At 37.9% G+C, this 24,626-nt stretch overlaps 1 protein-coding gene across 2 annotated transcripts; it reads left to right on the top strand.

The window, feature by feature from the left end:
• The first annotated feature begins 568 nt into the window (after window positions 1-568).
• Window positions 569-23,982, top strand: UBE2D3 (ubiquitin conjugating enzyme E2 D3). Of its 2 annotated transcripts, XM_063310314.1 has the most exons (8): window positions 569-670; window positions 1,257-1,616; window positions 17,350-17,413; window positions 17,532-17,563; window positions 18,337-18,414; window positions 19,491-19,596; window positions 20,976-21,069; window positions 22,664-23,982. In XM_063310314.1, the coding sequence occupies exons 2-8, from the start codon at window positions 1,593-1,595 to the stop codon at window positions 22,707-22,709; spliced, it is 444 nt and encodes a 147-aa protein (XP_063166384.1). In that variant the 5' UTR covers window positions 569-670; window positions 1,257-1,592; the 3' UTR covers window positions 22,710-23,982. The 2 variants fall into 2 exon arrangements, with proteins under 2 accessions (XP_063166384.1, XP_063166383.1); XM_063310313.1 differs by lacking the exon at window positions 569-670 and having other exon boundaries at window positions 1,169-1,616.
• The last annotated feature ends 644 nt before the right edge of the window (window positions 23,983-24,626 follow it).

A 24,626-nucleotide genomic window follows, 5' to 3' on the forward strand; every position in this document is an offset into this window, starting at 1 on the left:
TAAATGAATCCCAAAACTGACCAGCTGGAAAAGAGCAACGGAGAGATGGAAGACAGTCAGTTGTTTCTTGGTGGCTCAGCATGTTTTGTGAACTCAGTCAATGTGATTTGTAAATCAAAGTTAATGATTTTTAGCATGCGTGAACCCAAGTAATGACGGTTTATGGATTACAGCATGATGCAATACATTTATTGTTTCACGGTGTAATCTATTGAAGGGTTCAAACGTGCAGCCCAATCTTATATGTAATTTTTCAGAAGCTCAATAAAATAACTTACTTCCAAGTTTATATATTCGGGTTGGGGTTGAAAAAAAAAGTTTCCTGCTCTTAAAACGTGGCACCTTGAACTTGACATCTTCTCAGCTTCTAATTTTATTAGATTTACTCAACCAGTTCGTGAGCACTCTGGAAATACCGAGGAATAGTAACTGTTCGGCGTAACATCCCAGTTAGTGGGGAGGGTCCGATGAAGCGACCGACGGCCCCAAGCTCCAGTCCAGCTGTGCGGAGGGATATAGGCCCAGACCTTTCTCGGCAAATAGATCCGGCTGTGACGGCCATTCGGCGAGTGCGCAATCCCGAAAGGGAGAAGAGGGCCGAGAGACGAAGCTGCGGGAGGCGGCCGGAAGCGCGCACGCGCCGCATCCCGATTCCACCGACAGCCGGATTGTAAGTGTCCGCGGAGGCCGTCGCTGCTCTCGCGCAGGGGGCAGGGGAGAAAAGGCGGGGGCGCTCCAAGGGAGGGAAGAAGACCGGGTGGAGGGTTGTGCGCGCCCACGTGCTCACGTTTCGACGCGCGCACTCCGCGGTCCCTCGTGATGAGCGAAGCCGGGCATTTTTTTCCTAAGCGCTGTTTATCTCGCGAGAGTTTGAGCGAAGACGTTTGTGCGCCTTCACCCTTTTTCGCTTAATGCCGAAGTTAGAGAAGAAAAAAATAAATCTAACGAAGCGCGCGTGCGCGAATGTTCTGGCCCCTTTTTATCTCCTCTTTTACCCCTTTCGCTCCGCCGAATGCGCGCAGGGTCTCCCTCCCTATGGCGGCGGTTGAGCGTTGCTGAACTCCAATCGGAAGCTCCTCGGGGGTGGGACCTCGCGCGAGCGCGCGTCCTAGGCCCGCCTCCGCCCCCAGGAGGGAGGGCGGTGGCGGAGGAGGCGGGGCCTATAATTAGTCCCGCCTTTTCCTTGGCCTCGCCGGCGGCGGCGGCGGCTGTGCCTGAGTTTAACCGCGCTCTTCTCCCGTTCCTGTCCGGAACAGGTAGCTGCGGACTCCTCGTTTCCTTCTTGCCGGAGAGGCCGGGTCGGACCTAGCGGGCGAAGACATCCACCAAAGAGAGGCGGCGCCGCTGACGTCGCGGCTGGTGTTCGGTGCGGGCGGGCGCCCCCGGCTGTTTCCGGAGGAAGGAGAAAAACGCAGGCAGCGAGCGAGCTGCTCCATCCCCCACCCGCAGGGAGGGAGTGCGGCAGCGGCGGCGGCGCAGACAGGCCCGACGAGGCGGAGGCGAAGGAGGCGCAGTTCGAGTGACCCCCCGGCCGCGGCGGCCACCCACTACCACCAACCACACCGCGACAGTCTCCCCGCGCAGAAGGAAGGATGGCGCTGAAACGCATCAATAAGGTGAGATGGGCCCCCGAAGCCGCTTCACCCTGCCGACTTCGCTGAAATGCCGTGTGGAGGAATAAGCCGGGAGTGGAGGCTCCAGCCTTCCGTTCCTCAGGGCGTTGGGCAGCGGCGCCCGGTGGTTCGGGTGGGCCCGGAGGTAGGGTTACGGGGTGACGGGAGGTTGGATTCCCGGCTCCTTGGCTTCCCGCAGTCGGGCCCGGCAGGCCTTCGGGACCGTTGGGGGTCAGTGGTGGTAGCGGAGGGCCCCGATCTTATTCGTGCTCCTCTGCGGCCGTTTGGCCGCGCCGATTCTGAAGGCGATCGGGCTGCCGGGAGCCGCCGTATCTGCCCCCGTTGAAATTACAAAGACGCCTATTATCGTAGCTTACGAGCGGGGTCCTCGTCGTATGTTGAGGGAGCAATTAAAAAGTGACCCGGGCCGCCCTGCAATTGTATGTGTGTATGCGTGTGTGCGGCGTCTGCCTCCCATCCGTCGTCGGTTTCTGTGCTCTGGCCGGGAACTTCTTTCCCGCATTGTAAGATGGCGGCGGGCTTGCCAGTTCAGGCGCTTCCCCGGGATCTCTTTCTCTTTTTTTCTCCCTAGCTTTCAGCAATAACATGACTGACACACGCACGCACGTCTCCATTCTCGGCCACCTCCATCGCAGCTGCTGATCGGCCTGGCCGCGATCACAGCTCCAGTCTCCGTGGCCTTTTTTGTTAAATGCGGAATACTTGCCTTTTGCCTCCGCTCCTTGTCAGGAGCGGAAGTATGTGGTGGCGGCTCTGTGATGCATCGAGAATGTCGTTCTTGCACAATCTAGAAGGAGGGTGGAGTAAGAAGCTTTATGTGAAGTGAGTGTCGTGGTGAGGAAGTTGGTTCCTATTTTGAGTTAAAGGCTCACTTGCTGTGGCAGAGGGTGCGGTTTAGGTAACTTTGTCACTCACCTAGCTTCACTGGTGACAGTTGTAAACCAAGGGTCAGTGTGGAAGGTTTTATACACGGCTAGCGTCTTGGAGTACTAGTTGCCTGCTTAAGGCTTTTAACTATCTCCATGTTTGGAGATATTCTGCCCCAATAAAAACTGCTTACAGTTAGTACATATAAAACATTAAGTCAGTTTTAATAACTGGGCCACCTTTGGGATTATATTTTAGACAGAAGTATAGTCCTTAACTTGCCATTTTTTCTAATGTTTGTGTTCAACATTAAAACTTAATAATAGATGCTGGTAAGCTTATTTCTAAAACTTGTTTCCCCTGCAGTAGAGAATAACAACTCTTAAGGGAGTCACCCAGCTTTAATTAGTTTTCCCAACAACCACAGAGGCAGAACATTTAGCACCTTGACTCTTGAATGTTTTGTTTCTTCCTAATGTATGTAAATGTTAAAGAATTGAAAGATAAGGAAGTTAAGCAGAGTCCTGACAAAAGACGTGCTCATGCTGTTGGTGTTGCATTCCATCTTAGTTTGAAAGTCAGGTGTGATTTAAAGTATACTTGGAGATAGTAACTTGGCTTTTGAAGCTTGGATTGTATAGATAAAAATGTAGTTGTAAAAGCTGAGGTCTGTAGTCTAGAGTTTAGACACCTATTGCTATAATAGCATTAACTTTGGTAATGTAACTTTAACTGGTGTTAACTGAAATCCATACATCTGAAATGTTCTAGAACACTCAGAGTTGATATCTCACTTCTACTTGGTTTACCCAGGCTGTGATGAATGCATTTTTATTAGTAACACCCTTGTCATGTAATATATAAACTGTCTGAGAAATGCATCCTGTTTTTTTTTAATAGCTCAAGATTGATCTTATGGCCAGAGCAATAAACTAGCGGTGTCAAAATATTTTGAATTTAAAATAGTTATTCCAACCATCCTGGAAGTGTTCCAGTCCTGTTTCAACCATTCTAGAAGAATTCTGAGCTTGAAACAGTTCTGGAATGGTCAGAACAATTTTAACAACAGCAGAACAAACTATTCCAAACTTGAGACAACTTTCTCAAGTTTGAAACATTTTGGATTAAAAAACATTTTACATAACCTGATTCACATTTTAATTGTAAGGGTAAGTGGCATTAAAATAAGTAGACTATTATGCAACAATAACAATATTTCAGTTTCAACTAATATATTTGCATACCATATAACCATTATTTAAATATTATCTAAGGATCTCCTATACTCCTGTTTGCTACTCTGTATACTTTTGTTGCAGTTCTTTTCATAAACTTTGAAACCACTACAAATATTTCTTAATGAAAACCCCAAAAGTAACCTTGCATACTTGGTCAAAAGTGAATGGAAACAACTGACTTGCATTTATATGGTAGAGCTACACCATTCATCTAGTAAACAAGTAATTATGGATCAGAGTTGTTGCTTTAAATAATAGGTAACCAGGTGCACTCAAGGTATTTTAGTCTACAACTCCCAGACATATCCAGTAGTCAAGAAGCTATGGTTCAGAATATTCAGAGGCATCAAATTGCCTAATGTTCCTGAAGTAATATTTCTCTTACTACATTGGCCAAATTTTAGAGATTGCATACCAGCTCACAAACTGAACATTTGTTGAACTACATCCTATATAAATATATTTATTCATCTTCATCTATACAAACTACACTAGGAGAATTCTTTACTAATACTCTTAGTATGCTTAGTTCAAGGAATACTTTTTCGTGAACCATGTGGTATACCTTACTTTATTACTCTTGCTTGGTCCTCCATCCCAGTGGGTGTGGTTAAACCAAGCAATCTATAATTAATTTTTGTATTACTTCTGAGTATGGGTTGTCTGGAATTGATACAATGCCAAATAAATGTGGATGGAGGTTTCTGTCTCTTTAGCTATTCTCACAGCAAAACTATCCAAACAGGATTGAGGGAAGTACATTGATATGTACATTTGATACACAAAGAATTATATAAAACGAATAATGGATTTTTATCCATTTTGGCTTATCGTAACATGTGTAGAGACATTTTTAGTGAAGGCAGCATCAATGGAATTGCAGTTGTGGTTCCTTCCCCAGCCTGCTTATGAATGACAGAAAATTTAGCTACCTGATTATTGATTATAGTGACTTGCTTAGGTTATTGAATTCAGTTTAAGAGATTTAACTATCAGTATAATGAGATTTTTTTTCAGATGCTAACATTTCACCGTTAGCAGGTTAGCTTACCTAATTAGAGGTTTGTGAAAGAAAATATTTGAAAGTTTATCAGTTATACAGTGCAAATAATGAATGTATTCAGAAGTGTTTAGGTGTAATAATAATTTATTGCAGACAATGACCAGTCAATGAAACAAACAATACAAAGACACTATGTGACATTGACAGTGTGTTGTATATTTTATTGCAAACTAGAAGATACGAGGATTGTGTGAACTATGTCACCTGAAGCATAATTGTTGTTAATACTGTCATAAAATAAAATGGTGCTGTTGAGATTGCTATAATGTAAAAATAATTTTTGACTCCATTTTAAACATAGTAAATTGATAACTTAGACATTTCTAGTCCATTTACATCCTTTGCATTACTGTTTTCTTGATTCGTTGTTTTTTTTTTCTTGGTCCTAGAACTCATGGCAACATGATTCTACCTCTATTTTAACAGCAAGCAACCTGCTTGGTGACCTTAGAGGCTTAAAGTTGTCCAGTGAAGATTTAGGATGAATTGAATCTGTATCTTTCCTAGCCCAAGTCAGATCATTGCATAGGATGATACTTTACTAGATACTTGGTAAAATGTCAGTTTTAAGCTAAATTGTATATTGTATCTTTACATTTATGCTAAAATTCTGTCTTTTACAAATCCTCATCTTTTTCATTGTAGATTTTAAAATCTGTATAAGGTCCTTTATGATATTGAATAATCCTATACAGAACTACCTTGTAATAATTGTATTGGTTTTGTGTTCCAAGATACTTAAAATGTGTATAAATTGAAATCTCAATTTAATTTCAGGTATGTTTGTTTGGACGACATAAAAATTACAAAGGATGAAGAGAATTCCTGGTTTAAGCTTCCATCCAGCTGTGTATCTTACTGGATACCTTTGAGTCTGTTACTATCCTTAGCTAACTAACCTTACAGGGTTGTGACTACGATGTAGTGGTGAATCCATTGCCTCCTAAAGAAGAGAGAGAAGAAATGTGACTAAATCTCTGTCTTCCCTAATTTATATAGATGTGTACATGCACCTTTAAAAAAATTGTGAATTTGGCTTCTTTGTGTTGACACCAGCTTTTGCCAAATGGTTCACCTTCAACAATTCACCTTAGATATTACATGTCTCAGGATTTGTTAGGGGGTAAGAAAGACTATACTTTTATCAGATAAGAGTTCTGTTATTTTTATTGATCTATCCAATTAGGATTTTATGAAATCTGGTATGAACAGATTGAATTGTTATAGAAGCAGTTGCTTAGTCTGGTGCAAAGACCCTTGCTAGCAAAATTAGAATACTGTATTGATTAGAGTTCCTGTCATATTGGTTATATCCTACTGTAAGGAACATAGATTTGTAGCCTAATAGGATGCTTAAATGAACTTTTATCTCCACTCCCCCCTTCTTAATCATATTGATAGGAATCTCACAGCAATTACATCAGTAGGTCCATTGCATTTATATTCATTATTCACTATATTGATTAGAGGGGGGAAGAAGAATTGAAATATTTAAGTTTCTCAAGTAAATGCCATTACAAGCAGGAAACTATAGCATTGCTGACACTGCGGAACAGCTCCCTGTGGAGACCAGACTGGTTCATTTTTTGTTGGTATTTCAGAAGCTCTTGTTGGCCAAATCATTCCACGGAGCTTTCCCCTGGTGTGAGTGTCGCTATCTTTTTATTTATTTTTATCTGTAGTTTATGTATGTTTTGTATTGTTTTTGTAGTTGTTTTATTCCTACCCTGGATGTTTTAATCTGTACTTGTTCTAGGTAAGCTGCTGAGAATCTCTCTTGATTGCAGTAGCATAGAAATATGTAAAACAAATGGTAATGGCCATGTTACCAGTAATCTTGCATTTACTCATTTCATTACTCTGGGCTGCTCTAGATGCCATTCTACTGCTTGCTTTCCTGCCAGTTTTGCTTTATATGCTAGGTTTACTTTCCTGTTCTTTGTTTATAGTAATATCTATGTAGATTTGTCATAAACGTCTCAGTTTGCAATGCAAGTTTCTGATCTCTCTGAAATTTCCTTGCTAACACATGTTGACATCCAGTGCTATCTTAAGGATTCATCTTTACACATAACAGCGAATCAGATCAGTTGCAGTTGTTTATTACACTTGGAATACTTACTTTTCCATTAGCATGGAGATACGTATCATGCTAGAATTCTAGCCAGCATTTCTTTCCAAATACTTTAATGTTCAGAAATCTCTCTGGACAAATTAGCAACTTAAATATCAGTCCTCCTCTGATAGCTGGCTCTTTGTTTTTTAAAGTAGCTGGAGAGTTGCAGATAGTTTTGTTTTTTTTTACTGGAAATTGAACCTAGATTATTTTGCATTGATCTATGACTCCTGTATGCCAAATGTTTAACAGTAAAAAAATGAACAAATTGTAAAGTTGGAAGTAATTGCAGAGATGCTTTAAAAACAATGATTGTCCTGGCAGTGGTAAAATGTTTGAATCTTAAAAAAAAATTATGTTTATCTCTTTCTTGCAGTTATTAACCATGAACTTAATAATTAAGGCGGGATATAAAATAAAAACATAAAAACTAATACCTACTTGCTTACCACTGTGTTGGAGAAGAGCTGTAATCCAAAATGTCTTGAAGACACTAAGTTTATATCACTAAAATAATTGTCTGGAGAAAGTGGTGTATAATAAATGTTTCAGTTGTCTTTACTAGCAAGAAATTTTAGTTGGCTTTCAAAAAGGGCTCTTTTACCAGCCCACATATGTTCTTGAAATAAGTGCTGGGCTGCCTTAATATCATCCTGCACTACTGGAGTAATTTGGAGTATTGTTTGAGTACAACATGACATGGATTAATTCTATCCTAAAACTAGCTGCAGTGATGCTTTTGGTTTGTTAAAAGAATTCTGGGGTTAGCAATATTTGTGGGCCTTGGCAGAAATCATGGAACATATCCATGATAATTATAAAAACATCCAACTTTAATGAACTTAAGTGGCATATCTTTTCTTAAAAAGTAAACTACAGGTAGTCCTCACTTACCGACCATTTGTTCAGCAATGGTTTGAAGTTATGACAGTGCTGGAAAAATAACCATCCATTTACCACCTTTCCAGTGTCCCTCAGTCACGTGATTGCCATTATAGTCAGTGTGTGTTCTCTTCCTGACCTGGTTTTTTCTTTCCCCCCTTCTTGCAGAGTAGAAAGATTGGAGAGAAAGGGATTGCAAGAGAGTAAGCTGTTTGTGCTTCTACACATCCGAAAGTAATATGATCAGGGCTGGGAGCCACAGGGATGCTATGCAAACAGCTTACATTACTCTTTTGAAATCTCTTCCTCTCCAATCTGCTCCGCAAGGGGAGGGGATAAAAAAGGCATGTGATTTCTGTAGGCAATCTCTCTTGACCCTTACCCACCTCCTAAGATGATTTCAAGAGAGTACTGTATGCTATGCATAGCGTGCCCATAACTCCTAGGCCTGGGCTACCAGTGTGATCACACTGCTTTTGATATGTACAAGGCAATAAGCAGGCACTTGAGCATTCCAAAGGACAGTGGAGTGATTAGGAGGCAAACAAAAGCCAAAGGTTTGTGAAACTGAGTAGTCTTTTCTCTTCCCAGCCAGAAAACAGTCATGTGATTTCCCACTTAGTGACCACTTCGCTTAGCAGCGGAGTTGCTGGTCCCAATTAGGGTAGCTAAGTGTGGACTACCTGTAGTACAAGATGATACACAATGGTTGGATGGTGATGATTTCTTCAAAAAATAGCTTGGAAATGGAATGGCATATGTAAAATGCAATGTTTTATTTCTCATTTTCATTGCTGAATTAGGAGACATGACTGGAATGTTTCAAGGTGTTTGGTATAGGCACTAATTTCAGATAATTGGTTTGCATTTTTAATAATTTGGTTTTTATTTTTTGCTTTGTTTAACTTTGCAAGACCACTAAATTGTTTTTTTGTTTTTTTTTTGAAGTACTGTCAGTAGTAGGGCTGTGCAGTACTTTGGATTTGAAGGTTAAAAAGTACTTGGGACTATGTGAATATAACTTTGTCTGCAAGTTCTTAAAGCAGCCTGTGCAATTCTAGGAAAAGGTCTGTGTACCTATAAACACTTCCAAACAGATGCTAGATTTGTGTACTACAAGGTACCTTTGTGCCTTCAAATCCAGAATGCTGTACAGCTTTAATTAGTACTATGATTTTACATACTTTACATAGATATGTTTCTTTAAAAAAAAAATGGACAACACTTCCAAAATTCTATTTTGTGTTCTATCCTCACAATTCCAGAACTATATTTTACATTTTACTGTAGTCCATTTACATATCCAATGTGGATTAATGAATGTTCTTGTCTACAAAGTATTCGAGATTGTAAGTCTTAGTTGCGGTAGAAATGCCTCATGCTGAAACCTACTGGATTATGTTCTCCTGTGATTTTTGTTCCAACTCAGTCCATGGACACTTTGCCCTGTAATTTGTGAACCATTTTTGCTACAAAGCAGAATATATTAATCTTGAGTCAACTAGTCTTTGGGGCTATTAAGAATAATGGGATAAGTAAATCTTTTGACCTGGTGAAATTTGTTTTAATGGTGTTATTCATATAGTTGTTGGTTCCATAAATTTGCTGAGAACTTGATTTTAATAGCAGTTACTAGCTTTATTCTTAAACAACATACTACTGTATTTTAGAATATAGCTATAATGCCAGTATTGGGGTTTTGAAAGTTAGTAATGCTTAGTTTCCAGACAAAGCCACCTGTGAAATCTAAAATCACATCCTGAGCAATTTATAGGAAGGTGTGTGTGTAATCATAATGAATTTTGATGTCATGACAGTGGTGATAACAAGCTTACCTAAAAGAGCACTGTGTTTACTAGTTGACTTAGTAATTCAGTGCATTGTCTCCACAAGTACTTTTGCTGTCACCTGTCTTTAAAGGGTGGTTTTGTGTTGTATGTAAAATGTGTTGCACAATAGAAGAGAGGCCATAGTTCAGTAGTAGTTGATTCATTTTGCAAAAGTCTCAGACTTGGTATTCCAGAATTTTCAGTTAAGAAATTCTCCAAGAGCAAGGCTACTAATATCAGAATACATTACATGTATGCATATACATTCCATACTTCTCAATTTTAATTACTACTTGGAGGCTTAGGTAATGCTGATTCATCCAAGTCTAGTTATTCCTGATTTGTCTTGCAGGACATTCATTGCTACTTCAGTTTTTTTCTGTTTCTGTCTAGCCATAATTAGAACACATTTCCCCTTCCACTGCCTATTTCCTAACTCAAGATTATGTTGCTGAAAATACAAATTCATAGAATAAGTGCAGAAGTATATTGTGATGTACTATACCACCATTTTTCTTTAGTGCTATTCTAGTGGAAGTAATCATATTTGCTATGTTCCCTGTAATGACAGTTGAGAAAGAACGCTAAAATAACTTAAGAGTTGTTGTCTCCGTTACTGAAGTAGTTTTATAACTAGTTGTTACATTTTATAGTTGTCACTTCTATAAAGAAAATACTCATGTAGTTTCATCAAGATGCAGGGTCTGGAAGCAATTGGCAAATATTATTCCCTGATAGTTAAAACTTGGAGTGAATGAACACTCCTCAGCAGAACATTTTCATAATCTTCATTGAATTATGTAGAACGACTTCATTGCCCTAGCCTTCTGGAAGGAGTTACTATGTTCTAGTTTTGTTTTGCTGTGCATAATTTCCAGAATGGCAGGAGATCCTTCCACTCTGTTTATTTAATAACTTATTAAGAAAATACTGAAAACATAAGTCTTTAAGAATACTCAGACATCTTAGAAATGTCAGTATTATTTATTTCCAAAATGTTTACTAAAGGTTAAGGGTAGAATTAGACAACATGGGCCCATCTTTCTTAAGCAGATGTCTAAGTTGGCTTACTGTCTCATAATTTTGTTCCCAAGTGTTAGGCTTTCTGATAATGCCATAGTCTAAATTTTCTGCAAAAAAAAAATGTGTATCTTGGATTAGACTTTTTGATAGGTCTGTACAAATATGCTTTGGATCTTGCCTGACTATAAGTACAGCACTTCTCTGCTATTCACTGAAGCAGTTTCACTTTTTCCAGCTTGCACATTAAAGTTAAGGTGGCTTTTAAAGCAGCAGTATCTTTTTACAGGCTTGTAAGGAAGCTTGAAAAGGTTGGGTTCTTTTAATGAATAGTAGAAGGTGTTATCCTTGCATGAGATCCAAAGCATTTTTGAAATGCGCAGTCCTGGTGTCTGACACACAGTTCTTCAAGCTCCGCTAATGAACATGTAGTGTTTTAGCTTCTGCTCTGATTCTTTTTCTTGCCTTTCAGAAACCACTGTTGGAATTAGTATCTGGTATAGATCTGTGTATGAAGTACTAGTCTATATGAACACTACACAATTAACTATTTGTGTTTGGATGATTGTAGCAAAAAATTCTAAAATGCCTTGGCCATGATAGCTAGCTCTTATGATTCAAGAACAGTTTGTTACAAATATGTCCTAAACAACTTGAGGCCATAATACAGAATAGATTACTGTGGGTGTGATGAATTGTGGTTTGCAATCATTTGCTGACTGGCATTCTCAGATACAGTGCTGTCTATATTCAGGGTGCACCTATTGTAAGCCCATTTTTCATTCCCTGAGTGAGACAAAATTTTCCCACCTATTTTATGTTAACTTATTCTTTCATTCTTAAATTTGCTAAACTGCTTCAACATAGTTTACAAGAAGTAGTATATGCATGCTATAAGTAAAATATTGTGGGAGTTGGAACCCTGACCAACTGGATGGCACCCAGTTTCCTATCCATACAGTCAGAGTTGTCCATAGGATCCTACGCTTTTGTCATTTCTTCACCTCTGGATATGTCAGCCTACAGCGGTGTTTGCAAACAACAACTGTCAACCAATAATGTGAGCTGCTGTAAAAAGAGTAGCTTATATGTATGATTTTTAAGATTCATGTTATAATACGGGATTGGCAGCCATATTCTACCTTGTGTTCTATCACCATCATCCCACACTACATCCAGGTAAATGTGAGCATCCACACAGCTTATTGGGAGGGAGAAATTGACTACTCTAGATACTTTTCTGGTGATGGAAATTAGAACTAAGTTGAAGTCTGCACTCTGCATAATGCTTATAAGAGATGCAGGTTTGAAAGCTGTTTTTATTCTTCCTTGGATGAAATGTTAAATTAGCGCTAAATTAAAGGCTGAGTTAACTTTGGGAGAAAAAAAGATCCTTTGCATTTCAATCAGCGTATATTTAAATTTTGAATGTCGCGCAACTGAATAGTTGATACAAAAATGTTTATAGATTGACATACTAATTTAGATTAGGAGTACAGGCCCTCAAGATTTTCATTTACTGACTGGGTTGACATAAGATGGTTTACTACTTATTTAAAAAGGAGCCTGGAGGACTTTTAAGAAATTAAAGGCCTGTCAGATTAACATTTGTTTTAGGCAAATTGTTAGAAATGCTAGTTAAAAGAAAAAATATCTAAGATAAGACAGCCTTGCTGAAGGGAAAGTAGCATTGATTGGTAAATTGGTAAACTGCCTCAAACCTAGAGCTTTCTGAGGCTGTCAAGGGGAACTTGACAGCCTCAGAAAGCTGATTTTTGAAAAGCCTTTGACAGCATTCCTGTAAAACAGTTCTTGATTCAATTTAACAGTCATAGGTTTAGAGCACCTGTCTTTTATGGATTGTTAATTGGTTATAAAGCAGAAAGCAACAAGTAGGAATAAATGATGATTTTCTTATTGTAGGGAAGTAAGTAGCAGAGTCCTTCAAAATTCTGTGTTCAGATGAGCACTTTTTAATGTGTTCATAAATTGACTAAGGATAAGCAGTGAGTTGGCCATATTTGCAAGTGGTACCACCTATTCAGATGAAAAACAAACGTGAAAAGCTCAAGAAATATTTTTAAACTTAGTGTCTGGTGAACTAAATTACAAATATGGTTCAATTGAACAGTGCACTGGGGCAAAATGCCCTGTCTCCATATATACACCAATGCTTTTGAGGTGTCCATAACTGACCAGGCATGGGCTATTGGGGTTATGGTGGATAGAATAAGTCTCAGGGTGCAGTAGGTGTAAAAGAGGTGAATTCTATGCTAGATTCATTAGAAAAGGGGGAAACTATCAAATTTGCATTGCAAGTAAAACCCAGTTTTTACTTACAGTAAAACTCTTAACTGGGAGAAAGAACTACTGAGGAGCACACAATCATCATGAATAAATTATGCACAGCATGGAGAAAATGGTTAAGGAGAAGTTTTCTCCCTCTCTTAAACTAGTGAAATGGATGAAAAGGAAACTTCTTCATACAGCATGTAATTAACCTGTAGAATTCTGTTACTACAAGGAGAGATGATGGCTACTAATTTGAATGGCTTTAAAATAAGTTTAGATGATTTCATGGAGGACTGTCGAAGATTCTTGTTGAAGGTTCAATGCTACCTCTGTGTTGAGGGGATCATTTCTCCAAATACCAGCTGCAAGAGAACAGTGCATGGAAAGGTGATGTGTTCCATCTCCTGTTTACAAGCATTGCAGATAACATCACTGAGAAACTCAATATTGAATTAAGATGGGCTGTTGTTGCATATTTGTATATTCCTAATTTTTAGTATTAAGTAGGGAATGATGATACTGAGATAAGACGTCAATTGGTTTCTTCAGAACATATTTAATATTACATTGCATGTTTCTAAGATTATAAACCCTGTTTATTTTATGCTCTGGGAAGAAAAGTTTTGTGTCCCACTTCATTTTTCATTGGTAAGCAATGCTGGTGAGTTACACTTGCAGCACTTTAAGGGAAAATGTGCTTCTACAGTGTACAGGCTAAGTATATGTTAGGCATAACTTCTTGCTAATTCCTAAGATAATGGCAGTTCTGGAAACTCATGAAGTAACTAGAATCCACATACTGCTTGTTCCTGAGTCCCCTTCCTTTCTCACTTTATGGCAAATTACCTGTGAAGTCATCTTGGGTTGTATTAATAAATGGAGACCATATGCTATCTTAAAGACTGTGTATCTTCTAGACTGAAGTAGCCTGTAGCTGTAGAAAGTGTATATGTAGATTTCTAGTAAACTTAGAAATGTTTTTTTTTCCTCTTCCAAAGCCAGCAGGTCTATCTAGCTACTGTTAGAACTTGCTAGTCAGAAAGCCGTCTTGTTAACAGTTATTCTCTGTATCTTGCAATAGAGAATGAATTGTAACCTTAGCCTGTTTTTTCCTCAATTGCTCAAGCCAGACTTTAGGTTGATGCATCTATATAGTTCTCTTGCCTCCCCACCTTTTATCTTCCTTCTGAGCTGATGAGCTTGCTTCTACAGTGTTTTCTAGGAATGCTGATTGGGCTGAGGGACCTACTTCTAAATAAGTATCATGAGAAAGCTTCGCAGTATGCCAGCTTTCTATTTAATGAAGCAGTTATTTTAATTTATAATAAATGGGTCAAAGCATGGTATGTGTCAAAAGACATGTCCACAAGTCCCACGTTGGGAATTCAGCCTATATCTTAGTATTGTATAGGCATGTAAATGAATACATATCTTTTCATATCTTTTAAAGATAGCATTTCCTCTTAGAACCATATGATTAATATACATTCTGAACTCTGTGGTCAAGCATAACATGTTTATTAGGATTACCAGAAATGAATAGTATTTAGTGTAGCCTTTTAAGATCTCTTAACCAAGATGTTATTAAAAAGCAGGTGGTAGGAGATGATTATTTGACTTTGGGCTGAGGATGTTAAATCTGCCTAATTATAGAGGCTTAATATTCAGTGACAGGAAACTGCATATCTCTACTTTCATTACACTAGGTGTAATGTTCAGATTACCTTTGAAGCTTTGTGATAGGAAATTCTCTTCAGTTTTTAAAAGCATAGCTGAAACCATTTTTGTTCGGAGTTTCTATGCAATTTTTAAAAGTGACAAAGTTATTGGTTGATTTTGGGTTATACAGTAGGTAAACATCTGCAAGAGGGAGATGTATTGAATACACAGACATTGAAATATACTATAGCTAACATGTTGAGCTCCCTGCCGAGTTTCAGTTATCACCAGCTGAATTATAATCAGTGATGACTTGAACTTGGTAAGATGGAAGTGTTGTTAGTTTCCATGGAGATGATGATGGTAAGCCTGGTTGTGTGTTTTTTAAGCAAAACAGAAAAATTTAGAATACTGTATGGATAATCTTGCAGAATAGTTTCTATGGAGTATCACTCTAGCAGGACCTCCCAACTATACTACTTTTTTTAGGGCAGGAAGGGCAGTTCCAGACAAAAAAGCACTGGTTAACAACTGTGTAAAAAAACGTATAGGGTCCATTCGGAACCCAATGCGTTGTTTGAAGCAAAATTAAATCTGGAGGCTGATGCTTTGTTTTACAGGAAGTCCTCTTTTCACATCCAGATGGGAGAAGTTAGATGGATAACTAATGTCACTGATGCCCTGCTTCCCTCAGTGGCTTTGAAATGTTTTCTATAGTTGATGTTGTATACAAACCATGATACTACTAGGTAGCTTTGAGATTAGGTTATATGTTGTTCAAGTCCACACGGACTCTGTATTTTTATATACAGGGTGTACCAAAAGTCAGGCCCCATAGGCCAATTACAAAATGTTTTATTAACTTTATTAATATTTTTTCAGGGAAAATGTTACTGTACTTAGGAATGTTCAAAGGTCATGTGTCAAAACAAGTAAGTGTTAGAAGGAAATAGGCAATTTGAACTTTTAATATAATTTATATAATTTGTCAATGAAGCCTGATGTTTGGTAAACTCTATATATCACTCTATATATTCAGATCAACTGCTAGATTGCTAACTTGAGTTGACTTTAGGAATGTAGCCTACAGGTAGTCCTCAGCCTATGACCATTTGCTCAGCGACCATTCGAAGTTACAACAATGCTGAACAAATGGTGGTTATGACTGGTCCTCAGAGTTCTGGCCATCCCAGCACCCCCCTGTGGTCACGTGATTGCGGGGCGCTTGGCAACTGGTTAGGACAAGTTGCAGTGCCCTGCAATCACATGATTGCCATTTGCAACCTTCCCTGCTGGCTTTCCCAGAAAGTCAATGGGGAAACCAGCAGGGAAGGTCGCAAGTCACTGGGGTAAGTCTCTCCCATCCAAACACCCTCCCCAAGCCCCTCTGTGCTCATGCTGTGCCGGCCACTCACACACCCTCACCGCACCCAAACCCAGCAGGAAGTTGCCTTGACTGACAAGTGTGGGATTTGGTTATCGACAGCAACCAGAACTGCAAAGATTTATGTCACCAAGCAGTGTGGTCACGCTTTACAACTGCATCGCTTAGCGATGGAAATTCCGGTTCCAATTGCTGTCGTAAGTCAAGCACTACCTGTATATGGTTTGTAGCTTATAGTAGAGCTGATTATTCTTTGTATCTGCCAGTACTGAAACTACTAAACATTGTTTGTTTCTCATTACTTCTGTCTTATGAATTAAAGTGATTAGTAATCAAGGATATAGCCTCCCAGTTTTGGACTGCTCTACTTGTCACCCCACTTCTTACTGTCAGAAAAATGCCTTTCCTTGACCACCATAAGTGTTAATATAATTTTAAAAGTTGCCATACTATTTCACTGATATTTCTGATATTAGTAAAAGATGAGGTATCACTTTAAAACAATTAAGAATGCTGTTTAAAATGTTTAATGACATTTAAACTTCCATATAGGATTAGACTTAAACTTGAAAATATCATGAATGGTAGATTTGAGAATCTGACCTGTTCAGTGTTTCTGAATAAACAGCAAAACCCAGATCCAATTAATTGGATACAATTTTGCAGCATTTGTGGCAATGACTTTTTGTCTTAGTGAAAGTTACATCTTCAGTAAAGATTTAAATTCTACCATGCTCTGCCTTTGCTATTCTGAGAAGGAATCTAAATTGATTCACGTATCGTAAGATGGGTCCACGGGATTTAAACTTCATTTCAGGTAGAGGTTGACATTCTTGAAAGTGAAGGAAAGCCTTCCTGCAAGAAAATATGAATTCTTTTAGATTTCATTAAGATTGCTTGAAAGCTTTCCAGATTATAGTGTAGATCCTTTTGAGCTGTAGTGTGGAGTCTAGCTTCCCAATAGGTGCTTAAGGTAAAAATAGGTGGCACATTGGTTTGTTCCTTGATTCTAAAACTGCATTGGTAGCAGTGCTTCTGTCTCTCTTTACACTATATCTAGAATGGTTGCAGTAGTGAACTTAGCATGGCTTGGGTGTAAAAAAGTGTTTCAGCAAGCTTTCCATCTTCAGACTTCCCTTGACTCATGCGTGTCAAATGTTTGCAGTGTTTGGACCATTCCATAGTGGTTTCAATATTATACTTGCATCGCATAACCATTATATTGCATGGTTAATTTACTTGATGTGAGGTGAAGTTGATTTTTTTTTAATAGCTGATGCATAAAAGCATTTGTCTGGATGAGTGCTTTGGAGAGGCAAGGGACAGAAAGATGTCATTCTCTGAAGGTACTGTTTTTTGTTTTAGGAACTTAGTGACTTGGCTCGTGACCCACCAGCTCAGTGTTCTGCAGGCCCTGTTGGAGATGACAGTAAGTTACTGATAATAAATACTGGTCCCTCTAAACCAATATGGTATGTTTTTCTTGGGAAAAACAATTTGAATAACAATTTTTCTTTTTTCTCTTCTCTTCCCACTCTCTCATTCAGTGTTTCATTGGCAAGCTACAATTATGGGTCCTGTAAGTATTGCAGTTTTGTTAATATTATTTCTAAATGCAACTATTTAAAAATTATTCTAGAAAGACTTTTTTTTTGTTCTTTTATATGGTATGAAGTTTACAGTTTTTGGCACTTTTTGTTGGACTAGTTAATTTAAATTGTCCTTTTTTCTCATTCTGTGTACCTTAGAAGGTGCTAATATCATGACCTTCGATTTGCGATTTTCATGGAAAAACTTTTGCCTAAGATTTCACCCAATATAAATTTACTTTTTAAAAACACTTTTGCCAAGGTAGTTCATTTATGAAACATTGTGCCTACAATAAACTATACCATAGCTTCTTTTTGGGCTTAATGCATCACATAATTTTATTAAAGCCAGGCTGTCTTCCTTAGGACAAGTTTGAACATCATGCTAAAATAAACGAACTGTATTATAGCCTATAAATCGATGTAATATAACAGATGAAATTGATCTATTGGCTATATTTAATATTCATGAAACAGTATTGATGCCAGCAAAGGCAGACCATAAATATCATTGCTGTCTTCTCTGGCCACGTCAGTGCATGTAGCTATATTCTATTCAGAAGGAGATGTTGAAATCAGTGTATCATCACGTGCACCCCATTGTTAATGTTGTGAAGGTATGCTTTTTACGTGTTAATATATGAGTCACCTTGCTGTAGATAGTTTTACCTTTAGTTAGCTACTACAGATCTTCAGTGTTTATCCTAAACTGCAGTTCCTACAGAAATATTTAACTTGACTTCTGAATTTTCTTCTCTGTCAGAACGACAGTCCATATCAAGGCGGTGTTTTCTTTCTGACAATTCATTTTCCTACAGACTACCCTTTCAAGCCACCTAAGGTAAGTATAGGAGGAAACATAATTTAAAACGTTGAATCTGTGCATGAATAGGCAAGTAACAGACTGTGAGCTCTGCTATAGCATTTCTCGCTTGCTAAAGAGGCATAAAGAAATCACTTCTTCGGATCTATATACTGATTTACCCTATGGGTTACAGATCTGCTACTTCATTCAAATAACTGCCGTATTCCTTACATTATACTTTGAAATGATTCAAAGTGTTCCAGATGAAACAGCTATGTTTTGGGTTTGGCCCACCCATGGAATTACTCACCCTGCTTCTGGGTTGAAGAATGTATATCAGTTATTCTGAACTGTCCCTGGAATATGGTCTGAGAGGAATTCGGCATACTCAGAGGGAAATCATATATTTTGTAGCTGCAATTACTGAACGTGCTTTCAGGCCATTAACATAATGTAGATTGGTAACAAACTTTATAAAGCTAAAGAGGGATATTTGTGCTGCTGTGTTCAATATATTGTTGTTTTTGAAAATAATAGCCAGTTTTGTTGTACCTTAGACTACTGATGCTTCTATAGATTCTTTGAGTCTGTCACATGTAGCATCATCGTGAGTTTTCCCTATCACTCTGAGAATAAGAAGACATTGTAAAAATTGCTCTGGAAGTTGATTGTATAAATACATATTTTTTCCCAAATGATAAAAATTTAACATTTTTATTTTGATACTTTACTTCCTCCAGAGCTAAATAGCCCTCCCCCCATGCAGTTTCAATTACCAACTTTGGGAAGGGTGCTGTGGTATAGCATGTGTTAGATTTTATACTAACCTTCTATATTTCTGAAGAAACTGACAGAGTATTTTTATTAGAAAAAAATTAGGGATTGTGTAGAACTGTATTTACATACGTTGTAACTACTGTGTAGAAATAAAATGTTACATTTCAATCTGTGCACACCCAAAATTGAGTTTACATATGAAGTTTAACAAGCAGACATTTTCCCCCTTGATATTGTTCAGTAGTATTGTGTATGTTCTAAATATTGAGAACCAGCACTTTTAATCAGAACAGAAGGATATGTATGCTAATTACAGACTGATCTCAATTTTTTAGGTTGCATTTACAACACGAATTTATCATCCAAATATTAACAGTAATGGCAGCATTTGTCTTGACATTCTAAGGTCACAGTGGTCTCCTGCTTTAACTATTTCTAAAGGTAAGTGTATTTGGGTGCAACTATCCTAGTTAATATTATTGCTGCCTTTGTTTTGTATTTTGTTAACAAAAAGCTTGAATGTGATGCTATATGTGTATATTTAGGTTATGCAAAATTTGTCATTCTAGGAACAGAATGTTCTAGAGAGCTCCTGAACCTTTTGTTTCCTCCCAGACCATGCCATTTGTAGGGCAGGTTAGCAAATTGAAAATGGTTCATAGTGTTCCAGATGAAACAGCTATGTTTTGGGTTTGGATAACCCATGGAATTACTCACCCTGCTTCTAGGTTGAAGAATTTATATCAGTTATTCTGAACTGTCCCTGCAATATGATCTGAAGAGGAATTTGGCACACTCCAGAGGGAAATCATATATTTTGGAGTTTTTCACAATGTTCCTTTCCCAGATTGACAAATCTTGCAGATCCCTAATACTGTATATTCTAGGATTTGTCTTACTTTCCTTTCCATTTTGGCGTGACCTTTGACTGTTGCTTTGAGGCAACTACCCACTGATATCTTTCCCACCCAGGCAGCAGCCCCACAGATTTTTCTCCACCTTTCCTATAAGTTGTCCACATTCATTAACTTAGTGAACTAAACCTCACTCCCTAATGTTCACAGCATTACCCAGGTAGAGCATTTACTTGTATGTGAGACCGTTACTCACTTTTCTTCGGAAGAGAATTAGCAGTTTTTCAAAAAAAAGATCCCAAATACTATTAGGAAGAGAGCAATATAAACAAAAAGCAATTCATATTTTCTCAACACATATTGCTTCATAAAAGTCAAGGTATGCTAGCCTCAGTTGATGCTTGAACTGTGTAGTCATATGGTAAGGCTGTTGTGCCTTTTGTAGTTTCATTCTCTTTCCATCATTGTGAGTTATAGATTGTTGTTGTTAGTTTTATATAAGTGTTCCATGTTCTCATTGATAGTAACCACTGCTGTCCCTGTTGATTATGCAGTATACAAAACAAGCAGAGATCTGTAAGGGTTAGGGCTCAATCTTTAAAGAGAAGCTGAGTGACTTCTTGCTAGACAAAGCACTTAAATTTATTTTTTAGACCCAGGCGGATTTTGCATCACCAAGAAGCCAAGCCAAATGGGTTTCAAACTAAAAATATTTTGGTTTATCAGAATATTCACAGGGCAACATGGTCCAGGGTTATGCATGGGTGTGGTTGAACAGACTAAGAATAAAGATCCCGAGTTTAAATGAGCATTTCAACTGACTAAGCTAACCTTTTTTTTTCAAGCTAGAGATAACCTTTTTTCAGTAAAATATATGGGACTCTTCTTCCTGCATATGCAGAAGTAATTAACTTGTTCTTTGAACTATTTACAATTCTTCTATATGCTCTTTCCTATTTGTTTCAGTTCTCTTATCCATTTGTTCACTGTTATGTGACCCAAATCCAGATGATCCCCTAGTGCCAGAGATTGCGCGCATCTATAAAACAGACAGAGACAAGTAAGTATAACTTTGTTTTTAGAAAAATTGATGTGGTGAAATGTGGCTAGAGAACCGTTGAGTCATTGCTGCTGTTTAAAACTGAATTGGGTAAAATATTTAGGTTTTTTAAAAAAAAAATCTAGAAGGCTTCAGTAGTATGCTAGAATAGGAATTTAACACTGTACAAAATGTTGTTTCATAAGTAAGATTGCTATGGACAATTTGAAAAATGAGAACACTCTGGTTATAGTTTGGAGTCTGAGGGGGAAAGTGAAAGTTATCTACTACTTCAATGATTTAGTATTGCCTTTTGTTTTGAAGTAAAATGGTTGCATCAAAATTATCTGTTAGTAGTTCTGCTTTGTGTTTGCAATTAAGTCTGCCCAGATAAATTTAATAGGGCTCTATTGGCTGGTCTGTGTTACTAAATATACTTATCTAATTAGGTACAATAGGTTAGCAAGAGAGTGGACAGAGAAATACGCTATGCTGTAGGGTAAGACTGCACTTCATGGTGCATTAATGATGTGGGGACTTCAGCACTTGAGTGCAGCATGCTTCAAGGCACTGGATTAACTAACAAAAGATTGTTCAAGTCACTGAAATACAAAGTTTTAACTGCTTGATTTGTATTCAGCGTGAGAAGCCTCTCTGCATGGCTAGATGAGTATAGTCAAATATAAGAAAGTTTTGTAGATCTTTCTTGGTTCTGGAACAGTACACTTACATGGTAAGTATTATGGGTCTTATTCAGCACAAAAGTGGCTCTAATTTTAATTTTAATTATTTAGCAGATTAAATTCAGAAGTACAAAAGCCTATAGGCATGTATAGGTAGACACTAACATAATAACTGAGCATGTAAATGTAGTACTGACTCAATTTCAGTGGAGTTCTGCACAGTTCTCTCACAATCTCTGCTTATGCGAGAGGCTGGCTATATTTAGTATTTAAGGGTTTGTTTGTGATGTTTGTGTGGAGTTTTGCTAGCAAGAATATCCACTTATACTTGCATATTACAATGTGATTTCTAATATGCAATACTGTGTACTTTTATATGCTAGATAAAAATTGGCAAGTGTGCTTTGCCCAGAATCCACTGCAAAACTTGTAGAATAGTGCTAAAAATACTAGTATATTGAGGTGAGGAAAGTTCACGCTCTTATCAAGGCTATTCAAAGGACCAAGTGAATACTGGAGTTGATACCAGTTCTTTCAAACATGCTAGTAGGATTGCTTTGGATCATAGGAAAATATAGGGATACTGCACATCAAGAATTCTGATTTCTTACATAAAACTGTTGCTCTTTGGAATTAGATTACTCAATTTAACTTAAATTTTGAGTAAGAACATTATGTAGTACTAAGAAAGCTAAGTAGATTTTCTGTGTTGGTAACCATTTTCAAAATGATTTGAGGTATTCCTGTGGTTGTCTCTGAATACGATTTCTGTTTCAGAAACTTAATTTTTCCAAGTTTCATTGGAATACATTAAATATTTTGTAAAGTTAGTATGTTTGTGTCATTGCAAAAAACTTTGTAATGTGTTACATGTTATTGCTGGCTCTGGTTTTGCTGATACATATTGGCTTAACATTTTTTTCCTTTTCCAGGTACAACAGAATATCTCGGGAATGGACTCAGAAGTATGCCATGTGATGCTACCTTAAGTCAGAATAACCTGCATTATAGCTGGAATAAACTTTAAATTACTGTTCCTTTTTGATTTTCTTATCCGGCTGCTCCCCTATCAGACCTCATCTTTTTTTTTTTTTTATTTACCTCTATCCATTCATGCACATGCTCATCTGAGAAGACTAGCTCTTCCAGCTTTGGACAATAACTGCTTTTTAGAATTTGTAAAGTAGTTATACAAGAACAATTGCCCAAGATTCAGAATTCTTTAAATGGAGCATGTGTGTTGTGGCCAATGTCTTCACTCTAACTTGGTTATGAGATTGAAATCATTCCTCACTGCTCTAACAGTTCTACTGAAGATATCACCCAAAGGGAGGGGAGATGGATGTTCTGTTTGCTCACATCACAGGAGATAGCATTGCTGTAGCATCATCCATCTTGTTTTAAAACCTTCCGGTGTTAGAGACTGAGGTTTCATGACATACTTGTGCTCATAACTGGTATGGCTGGAGAATTGGTACAGAACTTGTAGCATCAACAGAACAGAACACGTGATGTATCTTATGCATGTCAATAAAGGAATGACCAGTTCTTGTTCTACAGAGAATGGAGATTGGAAGTCCAACATCCCTTGTATTCCAAAATAGGGTCTCGGAACATTTTTGTAATTCTCATTTAAATTTTGTTAGGATGCTTGGAGCTATTAGTTAATCTATCTTCCACAGCAGTTTAATATAGCACTGAATAAATGATGCAAGTTGTCAATGGATGAATGATCAACTAATAGCTCTCCTAGTAATTGATTTTATTTTCTTCAATAAAGTTACATAAACCAATGAGTTAGCTGCCTGAATTAATCAGTATGGGAAACAAAATCTTTTGTAAAAGCAAAGGTGGTTTTTGTATATACTTGTTGGGATTTGCCTCATTGTTTGACATCAAATAATGATGTGAAGTTAGTAGAGTGAGCCTTTTGCCATGTTCAGTTATAATACTTGGTCTGTGTTCAGGTTGACACATTGATCAGCCCTGGAATATGCAGAATTAATAAGCTAACCTAGTAGTGTAGACTTTAGTGAGCTACACAAGGTCCTGGGAACCAAGCTTTCAATTACAGGCTTGGAACCCAGCTGATATATGTACAGGTGTATTGTGGAGACTTCGCCAAATGCACCCAGCTTGCTAACTGAGAAGCATTTCTTCGCCTTGTACACTTGACAACTGAAAGATCTTTATGTGGGAGTAAAGAGGCAAAATTGCAAAATAAAGTACTGTTTTGATGTGGGAATTGTCATGAGGTTGTGTTGAAGTGACTTTTCTATGTGGGATGTTTGCTGTCCAAAGGATTATCATGCTGCCACCTAATTAACATTTTTGCTGCAAGGGTCGCTATTTTTGGGTGACCAAAAATTAATAAAGTCATTGCTACAGTGTTTTCTGTTTTGAGGAGCACTGAGTTGTGCCACTAATTCTTGTTTGATAATAATGGATTTTCTCCTTTCTACATCGTAATTTTGTCTCCATTCTGGTCTACAACTCAATATTTTCTAGTCCTGTGCTATGAGTTTGTGCTTCTGCCATTTCTACCTCTATTTTCAGCACTGTTTAGAGGTTTGTGCATCTTAATGCTTTTTCCTCAGCATAATTTTGGAAATCTCATTGTAAAATAAATGTAGACTGTGCATTTTATGAAAGGGGATTAAGTTTGGCCATGATTTGTTTCATCTTTTAAAAAATTACATTTTGGTGAATTCAGTTGTCAGTGTGGTACAAATTCCACCCAAGTGCTTTGGATGTATTTCAGTGTAAGTAAAAGCAACTTTACAGGGTGAGGAAAGATTACTTGAAGAATCAGGGCCAGTAATTAAAATAAGGCCCCTTTGTTCAGTTTGAAGTAAAATGCTTAATTATAGTCAAGCATGACAGTCTTATCTAAAA

Source organism: Candoia aspera, chromosome 8 (assembly GCF_035149785.1).
Source record: "Candoia aspera isolate rCanAsp1 chromosome 8, rCanAsp1.hap2, whole genome shotgun sequence".
Lineage (NCBI taxonomy): Eukaryota > Metazoa > Chordata > Lepidosauria > Squamata > Boidae > Candoia > Candoia aspera.